Raw genomic sequence first — 12,681 nt, forward strand, 5'->3', positions numbered from 1 at the left:
GAGCTTTCCTGTGTCCTGTGTAGGCTCCACCCCAACACACACACACACACACGCGCGCGCGCACGCATACACACACGCACACACGTGCACACACACGCACACACACCCCACCCCTCCTTTCCATCTACTCCCTGCCCCTACCTCCCCAGGCCTTGAATCCAGCTGTAGTTGCTTCACAGTCAAATTTCCATCACATCTTAAGCCAGCTCTGATTACCTCATCCAAAGAGGGCCCCCCAATTTCTCTTTTAGCATCTTGATTTTTTCCTTCCCAACACTCACTATAATATAGAATTTTATTTATTTCTCTACTTGTTTACTGGCTCCTTCCAGCTCCAGAAGGGCTGGAAGCATGCTGCCATTGTTCACGGCTGTACCTAGCACAATGAGTAGAATAGGGGCCAACCATAAAAATTCTGCATTGAATATTAGTGTTGTTTGCCTGGACCCTTTAGGCAGTACTTGGGAGGCCCTTCTGAGTATCCAATTTCAAGCCTCCTTGCTGCCCTGGTTCAGAAATTTTAAAATGCTTACGAATCACTGAGGAGTTTGTTAAAGACGTACGCTCCCAGGCAGGGACAGACACGGATTCTGTGGCCTGGGGCAGGGTCACTTAGATGCAGGAGGTCCAAGGTCCACACTTGGAGAAATACTGCCCTATTCCCTAGGGACTTGACCCACCCTAAATGCTGCCTTGGTTGCCTGTTTAGCGCTACCTGTCCCAGGAACAATAGCTTTTCCCTGACCTCCAGCCTTCTGACAGCCTCACTGGCCTCCAGCCCTGGTACCCCCTGAAGCGGGACCTCCACATCAGGAAGTATAAAGTATGGGGTGCTCGGAAGCAAGGCAGTGTTACCTCCTGAACTGCTGCTGCCGTCCTCTGGGTGTTCTTGCCAAAAGAAGTGGGACTTCCTCCAATGGTGATGGCTACAAAAAAACGCCAAATTCACCCCATCCCTAGGGACACTGGGCATTTGGCTAATCCCTGTGGGGCCTGTGTTGCTTACGTCCCAGTATGCTTTGCAGCCAAGTCCAACTGAAGACCAGTACGCCTCGCCTCAGCCCATCCCAGCTTCCTCAGGATGGTCAGCCCTCACTGTCCTGCACTACCCAATGGAGAGATTCAATATAAGAGAACAAGCTATTCACTTCAAGTAGTCCTCTGTTGACAAGAGGATCCAGGTCTTATTCTGATAATAGCGGCACTTCTTTCTTAAACAAGGGCAATCTTGCCACCACACATGATAACCCAAACCAAATTTCCTTCCAGCCAGATGATTAGATTTCAACCTAGGAAGAGGGAGTCGTGTACTTAGTTTTACCTGTTTGTGATATCCTCAATATGTTTACTTTATTAAATAAACAATAAAAACAAGATGTTTGGGAGAGAATAATATAGTTCTATAAACTCACGTTCTAAAACAGGACTCTGAGCTTTCCTACATGATAAGATGTGGATTTTCGAAAAATAGAATATGTCTCATTTTCAACTCATGGAATGGACTTCAATAGTTTCCCAAGGTCATAGTGATTGGTTCAAGAACGGGCTACAAGTCACAAGCCAGATACATGAGACTCAAGTATGGAACTTTATGGATCTAGAAAGGACTCCATTTCTCCTGTGTGATAGGCAGAATCTTAAAGATGGCCCCCAAGATTCCTGTACCCTGGTTACTCAATCAAACACGAATTTAGATGCTGCTAAGAAGAGATTTTGCAGATATAATTAAAGTCCTAACTCAGGTGACCAAGGATACAGAGATTGCTTGGATGGGCCTGACCCAATCAGGTGAGCCTTTTAAAAGCAGAGTGTTTCTTCCAGCTGGCAGAATACAACATCACAGAGATTTGGAGCACAGAAGGATTTGGTGCTGCTGGCTCAAAGGTGAAGGGGCCCATGTGAGAGGGAACGCAGGCAGTGTCTAGAAGCTGAGAGCTATCCCCCAGATGCTGACCAACAAGGAAATGGGGTCTACAGTCCTACAACCTCAAGGAAGTAAATTCAGGCAATGACCTGAATGAGCTTGGACATGGACTCTTCTCTGGAACCTCCAGATAAGAGTCTATCACAGCCAATGCCTTGTTTTCATTTTTGTGAGACCTTGAGCAGAGAATCCAATGGAGTCTACTCAAATTTATGACCTACACAACTGTGAGCTAATAAATGGATGTTTGAAGCTGTTAAGCTTTTGGGAATTTGTTTCACAGTAATAGAAAACTAATATACACCGGAATTACTAGCTGTAAGAACAGTGTGTCCCTAGAGAGGGTTGGTCAACCCAAAGATAAGGTCAATATTAATCCCTGGAACTAGCCATTTGTGAAGCCTATCCTGATCCTAAAGTTTCAGGCGTTTGAATCAATAAAATCCTGTTATTTATGAAAGCCAGCTTGAATTGACTTTCAGTCACAAGGAAAAAAACCCAGATACTGGAAAAAAAATTATCAGTCAATTCTGATCTAAGGCCCATCCCTATAGACTGGGTTTGCATTTCAATAGAAAAAGACAGCTGCCTATTCCTACAGAAAGAAGTACCATTCAGCCAACTCAGGAGTATCAAGGGCCTGAATAAGCCTCCTGCTAGACCATTTTCTCAAAATTAAAACAATTTTGAGGGAGAAACACATCTCAAACCAAACAGTAAGTACCATCTGGAGGTCTGCTATGGCTTGACGCCAAAACGTATCTATATGCTAAACTATGGATGGTAATAAAAAGACAATCAAATCCTTCACATGGAGACCCACATGTAGACATGTGCACATACACTCAAAAAGGGGCACAATTTGCCTCATTCCATCCGTCATGGGAACCTATGACTAAATTCTACAAGGGCTGGGAAAATGAAGAAAAACAAAAAAAGGTGGAATCAGTGAGTGTTAAAACTGAAAGCAGTCCTAGAGTTAACCCAATTCAAAACCTGCCTCCATTTCACAAATGAAAAACTACAAGAAGTTGATGGGCTGCTTTATGATATGCAGTCTGGGAGTTGGAAAAAGGAGGAGGAAGACCCAATATGGCACGTTTTCTCAGGGAAGGGGAGACCCATTCATTTTCTTCATACATCTCTTATTTTACTTAAATGAAACTGAAGCCAGGAATGCGATCTACTAGGATGTGGAGAGGGAAAACGATATTTTTTCTCATTTTATCCTTCAAGCAACTTTTTGAACTACTGATTGCTTATTGATTACATGGACACAGGGAAATGACTAAAACCAAGGATCAAGGTGGATTAGACATTGACGATCTCAAGTCTACAATATTTTCCAATCAGGATCTATGACACCCCAACAAATAATATCTTCTGATGTTTTACAGAGGCAGATATTTTCCAACCAGGATCCAGGGGACCCCAACAAATAAAATCTCCTGATGTCTTATAGAGGCAGAGTGTGAAAGTTCAGCTCAATGCCAGAATGGACACTTAATCAGGTTTTCAGAAACCAACTCCTACGGTATACACCAGAGACACCAAAACTCATGGAACGGAGAGGCAAGTCCTATCAGGAGAACCAAGGTCAAAAACTAGGAGCTTGAGACTGGCAGAAGAAAAGTGAGGCTGGCAGGAATCAGATCTATACTCACACCCAGCAGAAATAAGAAATGAGTTTTTCAGTTCACTGGGAAAGTACTGGGAACACACCCAGGGACAGATGCTCATAGGTAGCTATGTCCCATCATGTATCACCTTACTACATACAGGAGAGCTCGGGTCAAGCACCAGCTCTGGGATCAAATATAGCTGAGCCCCATCTATCTGTGACAGAGCAAGTGGAATTAAGAAGTTTAAAAAGTAGATGTGAAATACGAGATGTGAAATTTGGAGAAAATATAAAGCACATATGTAACATCTTAAAATTGCTACAATCGACAATTACAACATTAGGGTCCATAGAAACATCTGGAAAGTATTTGCGGACCATGCTTCTTACAATGCTCAAGAAACTCCTTTTTTACTTTAGACTTGCAAGTTCGAATGGAAGGAAGAGAGCAGATATGGAACTAGTGGGTTCTTTTTAAAGAACTAGAAGGCTGTGTGTTGGAGGCTGTGGTGTATAAATAAAAGGGACAGGGGCTTCCCTGGTGGCGCAGGGGTTTAGAATCCACCTGCCAATGCAGGGAACAAGGGTTCGAGCCCTGGTCTGGGAGGATCCCACAGGCCGTGGAGCAATTAAGCCCGTGGGCCACAACTACTGAGCCCATGCACCGCAACTGCTGAGCCCACGTGCCTGGAACTCGTGCTCCACAACAAGAGAAGCCCGCACACCACAACAGAGTAGCCCCCCCAACCCCATCGCAACTAGAGAGAGGCCGCGCGCAGCAACGAAAACCTAACGCAGCCAAAAATAAATAAATAAATAAAAATTAAATAAATAAATAAAAGGGGCAAAGAGCAATGAAGATAGGTAACATAACAAAAAATTCTACCTTACATATCCACTTGGAGATGGAAGGAATACTCCTATAAAAAATCAGCTGTACAGAGAGACTGAAAGAGAGTTCATTTTTAAAAAGTACAATTAGTAGCAACTGATCATGAGTCAAAAACTAGAAACAACCATACAATGGGTTACAGCAAGGAGAGTGAAAGCTAAAACTACGTGCCAAACATGTATGAATCTCATAAACATTAATACTGAGTAAATGAAACCAGACACAAAAGAGTACATACAGCCCATTTATAAGAAATTCAAAAAGAGACAAAACAAATCTACTTAAGTCCAAAGAACAGTTATCCTTATAGGGGAAGAGTGACCGGAAGGAATTAAATAAGGGTGCCTGGATGCTAACAATGTTGTGTTTCTTGATGCTGGTTACACACTTTGTGAGAATTCATCCAGTCATACACTTATGATATGTGCACTTTTCTATATGTATTTTCTATTTGCATTAAAATATTAAGGTAGTGTTTCCCACCTTTATTCCATAGGAGTCTGTTGCCTAAAGCAATGTTATTATGGGGTTATTCCATGAAAGAGTTTGGTGTTCTCTTAAGTTTGCGAAATGCTAGGCAAGACCGAGTTTAATTATGTTTCCACTCTATACGACGTCTCCATCAATGAGTCTGAATGAGTCAACCCTCCCTCCATGGCCTTGGACCGTGAGCTGCCCCTGTTCAAGCTTTCCTAAGGTTTCCTCCAGCCCCCAAATCTTAGCCACAACGTGATCTGCACATCTGATTTATCCCGATTGGAACAATTCCACTTGAGCACATACTGTTATCAACCAGTCCGGATGAGCATCACCAGTTTTTCATGGAAGAGCGCATCCTTACAATATGCTGCTGACTGCTCTTTCAGAGACCTGTCTCCAATCAGCACTCCTGCACCCATGCAATCCCAGAGCAGTGAACTAGCACATTTCATGTAATTTGCAAGTACAATAGCATGAAGGAATACAGAAAAGCAGATTTTCAAAGAGAGCGTTATGCAACTGTAATTTGAGAATGCTCAAGTCATCTTCACATTCTCACGGGGTTGCAGCTCACACATCAGAGTTTCTCCCAAATACTTGAAACCTATCACTACTTGACTCTTACAATCACCTCATTTTTCTAGTCACTTATGTCAAAACAAGTCAGTGCTTCTTTACAACCAGCATTTTGCTTATTCCCAGTGGGGCAAACAGCTGTGCTCACGGATTCAGGCTCTTGCCTTTTTTCTCTCTAACCTTTTTTCACTCTTTTTACCACAGGCAAGATTGTGGAATCTGAAGGCTGTCTCCAATGCACAAAGGAATAACAAGCAGGGTTCTGGGTTGTTATCTTTAGGACATTTCCCACAACTTCAGTAACTTATTTAACTGGGTTTAATTAGGCACCTGGTTTACCTTTGGCTACTCATTTATGCCAAGTTCTACAGTAAAAAAGAAAAAGGAACATCACCTAAGTTCAATTAGCTGTCATATTTTTGGAGGCGGAGGAGAGATGGTATCAAATGATGAAAACTTTGCCCGAAGCCCATCATTTCTCTTCCTGGCGTCTGAACATCAAGTCTTTTCATTCTTTTTGTCATGATCTTATTAGTCAGACATACCACCCACTGCTCCTTAATTATACAATGAGGGCAAGAGAAATTAGAGTATTCCAAACCAGTGTCTTAAGCTAAGGCATTCACGACAACAGGGATCCTAATTACATTATACTGATTTCCAATGGGGGAATTAAATTATATATTTCAAAGAAAATCTAGAACAAGCTTATTAACGTTGTGATGTCCAGTTCAGTGGGAAACCATCTGCATTGGAAAATGTGGCTTCAATGTCTCAAAGCATACCAGAGGACCATTTTGCAAATACCAAACTATATCACACTCCATGGAAAAATGGTAAGCATGATCATATTTGAGACTGCAAAGGGCATTAGAAAAAGCAGGGGTTGGGAAGATAACATAAAACTAAGAGAAAATTTTACAAATGTAACTGTCACAGCCATGGTTATATAATCCTGAAGCAAAGTTGAAAGAAGTGTAATGAAATGACTGCTGGACTTGGTTTACTTCCAAGACATAATGAGCAGTCTTGCAAATTATATTTTAAATGTATTTGCTCCAGAGCAAGGAGAAACACGTTTCCAAAGAAGTGCAAGGAAAACACATTTACTTAAGAGCAAAAACATTTAAGGTTTTAATCAGAATAAATTCCTAGTACTAGGAAAAAGAATAATAAATTTCACGATTGGCTAATTCATGTTCATACAACCAGCAATGACTGCACCTACCTCATTGAGGTCCTGCCGAGTTTCATCCTTTGGCCACACGGCCGCCCTCTGGTCTATTCTATAAAACACAAAGAAAAATATTTCCATTTAAAAGAAACCTTTCAACAATGTACATATGAAGTTGGCAGCTACAGATCTGGCCACACCCCTGTTAAAAACCCTCAGTGGTGTCCCACTGCCCGAAGAGCAAAATCCAGACTCCTTGTAACGGTCTGCAACACATTACAGTGTCTGAACTCTGCCAGTCTTCCTGTCCCACCTCCTATCACTCTCACCCTTGTCCTCTACCCTCCAGCCTCTCTGGCCTTCAGTTTCTTGAACACACAGTGCTGGCTCCCTGTTCAAATCTTCACACTTGCTTTTCCCCCCGATTTTCACAAAGCTGACTCTGCCCAGCACAGAGCATCAGCTCAGCTCCTATGTCACCTCCCAATGAGTCCTTCCGGATCTCTCTAATCAATCTATCCCTCCCCTTCACTCTCTATTGCACTGTCTTTAGATTTTCTTCTTAGCGCTGTCACTACCTAAAGTTATGATGTTTATTTGCATTTCCATGCTAAAATGTAAGCTCCAAGAAATCAGTGATTCTGTCCATCTTCTACACTGCTGAATCCTCAGTACCCAGTGCAAAGTCAGTATTTTTATGACCAAATGTGATACAGTTCTTACAGAAAGATACCATTTGTGCACTGAAGATAGCTTTTGGAAATTTCATTCTATCACTTACCTAACAAAATAAAAGTTACAGCAATTCCTGGGTAACACAGTAAAGCTAGGTTTTGCCATTTCATAGCTTGCAACAGAAGAAAAAGGTCTTAAGGCAAATCTACTCTGAATAAATTTTTTTAGGTTAAAAACAAAAAAACAAAACTCCACTACTGGCAGATGCTAAGCTCTAAATCATGATTCATCAAATGCTATGGTCCAATGGCATCTACCACATAACATTCAAGTTTTTCTGCAGCAGTTTGCATGCTATTATATAATAAATATATTAAGTTATAATTATTCTTTTTAAAAGGCCTGCTCTCTTAAGGAATAAAAGCTTTAGTCAGTATTAAGTCATTTATAAAAAGATTTATTTGGGGATATAATTATTTACAGTTATTATTCTGCTTTGGTTTGAGTCCTGAAAAAAGTATATATGTCCTCTGAATGGTCATCAAGATGAATGATTTCTGAAAGTAACGATGCACATTTAGAAATGCCATGAGCCTAACTTCTTCAAAGTATTCTTAAGAATGAAAACTTCTTTCAGTCCATGAGTACTGCTAACTGTGCAAACAACTTACTTCTAATGAGAAACTGAGGAGATGTTAAAACAGAATTGGACGGTCACACCGATGTTGACCACGTCTGCACAAACGTCCCTCCTGGGTGTGAGAGAAGACTAAAGGTCCCAACCACGAGCCCACGGAAAGATGGTCCAAGTGAGAAAGTTAGTTAGGGGAAGAAAGCGCTGGCACACCCACCCTCTGCCCATGAGTTCGCTGGGCCACAAACAGTGACTCCAGGGCTTCAGAAAATACCAAGTAGCTCTTTCCTGCAAAATGGGAGAAACCCTCTCATGGAGAGGGGGTAACCTGACCTATCCAGTAACATCTAAAGTTCTGAATGGCTCATAATTTCCCTGTAACCTAAAGTGGTTCTCAAATTGTGTTTTTATAGAGTTAGAGTAGCACCAGAAAAATGAAAGAATTGTGTTCTCTAATGGAAAGAATATTTACCACTTTACAGTTTTCAACCGTACATTTCTCCAGGGCTCTGATGTCAGCAAATGGTAAAACAAATAGATGGTAGCAAACATTAACGAAGAAAGCAGAAATAAGACTTTGTTTAAAATATATAGTATGTATTATTGAGATGCAGAGAATATATAGTATATATTATTGCGATGCAGAGAACAGCTACATGTAACACACTCACGTGATCTTCAATGACAACTACTTGTCATCTCCAGATAAATCTCCAGATCAACTGTAAGAACTGCTCGGGGCTTTGTGACCACCTAGAGGGGTGGGACAGGGAGGGCGGGAGGGCGGGAGACGCAAGAGGGAAGAGATATGGGGGTATATGTATAGCTGATTCACTTTGTTATAAAGCAGAAACTAACACACCATTGTAAAGCAATTATACCCCAATAAAGATGTAAAAAAAAAAAAGAACTGTGGTCTAAGCATCAAAGATGCTTTAATTTAATAGCCATCGGAATGTCTCCTATGTGACTGGTACAGTGCTGGGGAAATAAGAATCAATGAGCAGGCTCTAGACCTTTAGGAAACTTACAGTCTAGTGGATCCTGAAGCAGAGAACAAAACTAATTAAAACCCAGTCTTGAGGTTCTTTCCATAAATCAAGGAATGAGCGCACAGGAGCTGCTATGAGAATGGTGGAGAGGGGCTGGGGAAATAGAGACAGACACAAGAGACATTTTCAAGGAGAAAAACAACAAGAGGTGTTGGGTGTGAATTGAAAGTATGGAATGAAAGAGATGGTGTAATGAAAACTAATCCAAAGTTTTGAGCCTGTGTGACAAGAAAGATGATAGATGATGGTTTTTCCAGTAGAGAAAGAAAAATAGGTCATTTGGAAGGGGAGAGCAGGCAGCTGGCATGAGTTGTGATTTAGACATTTGAAGCTTGAACTGAGGATAAAACAGGGAAGTGAAAATACCTGAGCCGGGCTCACGGTAGCATGGGGCACTCGACAGTGTGTTCCAGAGAGTGAGGGCAGAGATAACAACAGTGACTCACCGTGGTCACAGGTTCTCCATCAGTTTTTCACTTGCTGTGTGGCCAGAGCCTAGCACAGTGCTTGGCACATGTCACGTGCTCTCTACATGCCTTTCAGTTGGATGAAAAGATGAAGAAACAGAAGGACCCAGACCCAAGAATGACTTCTTGATCTACCACTTACTAGGCGTGTGTACCCACTGGCAAGATATTAACCTCTCTCAGCCTCAGTTTCCTCATCTGTCAAGTGAAGATAACATCAGCTACCGCACAGGATAATTCAGGATGTGAAGGACAGTTCATGAAAAATGTTTATGACTACTGTTGGCTGTATTAAAAATAACACATGGGGCTTCCCTGGTGCCGCAGTGGTTGAGAATCTGCCTGCCGATGCAGGGGACATGGGTTTGAGCCCTGGTCTGGGAAGATCCCACATGCCACAGAGCAACTAGGCCCGTGAGCCCCAACTACTGAGCCTGCGCGTCTGGAGCCTGTGCTCTGCAACAAGAGAGGCCACGACAGTGAGAGGCCCATGCACCGCGATGAAGAGTGGCCCCCACTTGCCGCAACTAGAGAAAGTTCTCGCACAGAAACGAAGGCCCAACACAGCCATAAATAAATAAAATTTAAAAAAAAAAAAAAAAAAAAAAACACATGGATTCTATAATCAAATGTAAAAAATACCATAACAGAATTATAAATGATAATTAATGGTATATTTAATTATAACAATTGAAGCCTTGTGAATAAGCAGGAAGAAATAAAAAGCTGAGTCATCCTTACTCAGGACCACTGGGCAGGTTTCTGAAATTGGCCAATCAGGGGACAGAAGAAAAAAGGGCCGTGAAGAAAATACAGATGCATCACTAAGGAGATAAGAAGGCAACCAGAACAGCACTTTGAATAGTGAAGAGAAAGATGTTATAAGAAAAAAGAGTGTCAAGAAGAGCCTAACAGAAATATACTCAGCCATTAAAAAGAATGAAATAATGCCATTTGCAGCATCACGGATGGACCTAGAGATTATCATACTAAGTGAAGTAAGCCAGATAAAGACAAACATCATATGATATCACTTATATGTGGAACCTAAAATATGACACAAATGAACTTATCTACGAAACAGAAACAGACTCACAGACATAGAGAACAGACTTGTGGTTGCCAAAGGGGAGGTGGTGGGGGGAGGGAAGGGTTGGGAGTTTGGGATTAGCAGATGCAAACTATTATATATAGGATGGATAAACAACAAGGTCCTACACTGTATAGCACAGGGAACTATATTCAGTATCCTGTGATAAACCATAATGGAAAAAAATACGAAAAAGAATATATGTTTAACTGAGTCACTTTGCTGTACAGCAGAAATTAAATACAACACTGTAAATCAACTATACTTCAGCAGGACAGGAATAAAGACACAGACATAGAGAATGGACTTGAGGACACAGGGAGGGGGAAGGGTAAACTGGGACAAAGTGAAAGAGTGGCATGGACATATATACACTACCAAATGTAAAATAGATAGCTAGTGGGAAGCAGCCTCATAGCACAGGGAGATCAGCTCGGTGCTCTGTGACCACCTAGAGGGGTGGGATGGGCAGGGTGTGAGGGAGACGCAAGAGGGAGGGGAGATGGGATTATAAATATACGTACAGCTGATTCACTTTGTTATACAGCAGAAACTAACACACCATTGTGAAGCAGTTATACTCCAATAAAGATGTTAAAAAAAACCCAGTATACTTCAATAAGATTTTTTAAAAAAAGAAGAGCCTAACAATTTCAGGTAAATGCCAGGCACTTTACTTACATTATTTCATCTAATCCTCATGGTAGCCACATGAGATTAGCATTATTAGGCCCATGTGACCTAATAGGAAACAGTTAAGGCAATTAAATAATTTTATCCATGAATAAACAAATATTTATTAAACAGCAACTTATGTCAAGTATGATTGCAGGTGCTGGGAATAAAGCAGGGAATAAAACAAGTCTCTGCCGCACTGTCATAGAAGCAGAGAGACCATAAAGAAACAAACCTGGTGCACCAGATGCTAAATATTACAGAGGAAAAGAAAGCAAGGTAAGGAGAACAGGACGTGCAGGAGGGCTGCCCAAGCTCACGCTGCTAGAAAATCGCAGTCATCCGGAGATAATGAGAATGAAAGCAGAGAAACAGAAAGGTCACTGGATCAGAAAAGATAAAGGTCATGGCAGAAGAGGAAACAGAAACGGAAGCTTCTCACTAGAGAAGTTTAGCAGTGAAAAGAGGAGAACCGGAACAGGAGCTAGGTGTCTCAAATTCCCTTCTTCTTAAGATCTTTAAAGGTAGTGTTTGAACCATTTACAATCCTGCCAACTCCAATACGACCCTGCTCTCTAGCCCATGCCCAGGAAGCAGGAAATTGCAGCCTGGACTCAGAGCTCTCAGCACTGATGCCTCCCATCACCACCACCCCCAACACCCCCATCACCACCACGCCATCACTGTCACCACCATCACCATGACCATCACCACCAGCAACACCACCAATGCCACCATGACGGCCACCCACCATGACATAATTCAGAACAAAACACTTCTTAACAGAGGAACATAAAACATAATTGTGTGCTGATACTAAACGAGCTTTTTCCTGGACTCTGTGGCTGCGAAACTGTGGCTAGCCCATGGAAGTGCAACTTTTCTGAAACTTGTTGGTGTTCCCACGTTGCTGGAACCCCAAAGCCTGTGCTGAGCCAGCCTGTAGGCTCAGCCTGCAGTGACCTTTCCTTGGGAGGTGGACTGGAATTTAAAACAGCAAAGTGAACAAAGCATTAAGATACTTTTCTTGGCCTACAGATAATGTCAAACCCCAGATGTGATCATCTGTGAAGAAGCAGTATTTTAGCATAGGATATTTGATTTATATCAACTTACTGTAATTAATTTAGCAGCTTAAAATGTTCCCTGTCTCAGTAAAAGGCTTCCCCACCTCTCCAATTGCTCATGGAAGATAGAGAGTTATCTGACACTCTCCTCTCTCTCAAGTCCAACAGCCAAGCCATTACCAAGTCCAATTTCTTATCCCAAATCACGTTTAGATCTGTCCTCTCTCCTCCCACCGCCACACCTTAGGCCCAGTCGCCATCATCTGTCTTCTGGGCTACCTTCCTGGTCTCTCTACTTCTCCTCTACCTTCTCCAAACCACTGCCCACACAGCAACCTTGTCGCTACCCTTCTG

The 12,681-nt window shown here is 42.0% G+C and overlaps 1 protein-coding gene across 15 annotated transcripts in view; it reads right to left on the bottom strand.

Annotated features, from left to right (window-relative positions):
* Nucleotides 1-12,681, bottom strand: part of FAM13C (family with sequence similarity 13 member C) — a 149,000-nt gene that overhangs the window by 48,130 nt on the left and 88,189 nt on the right. For all 15 annotated transcript variants that reach the window (XR_003429777.1, XR_003429776.1, XM_027091897.1 and 12 more), the window contains one exon: nt 6,722-6,779. Coding sequence is in view for 13 of the 15 variants with exons in the window: in XM_027091897.1 (XP_026947698.1) it covers nt 6,722-6,779 (58 nt within the window). In the remaining 2 variants the exon portion in view is untranslated. The remainder of the gene's footprint in view (nt 1-6,721; nt 6,780-12,681) is intronic.

This window comes from Aethalodelphis obliquidens, unplaced genomic scaffold, assembly GCF_003676395.1.
Source record: "Aethalodelphis obliquidens isolate GAN/ISIS:26980383/991018 unplaced genomic scaffold, ASM367639v1 scaffold73, whole genome shotgun sequence".
Taxonomy (NCBI): domain Eukaryota; kingdom Metazoa; phylum Chordata; class Mammalia; order Artiodactyla; family Delphinidae; genus Aethalodelphis; species Aethalodelphis obliquidens.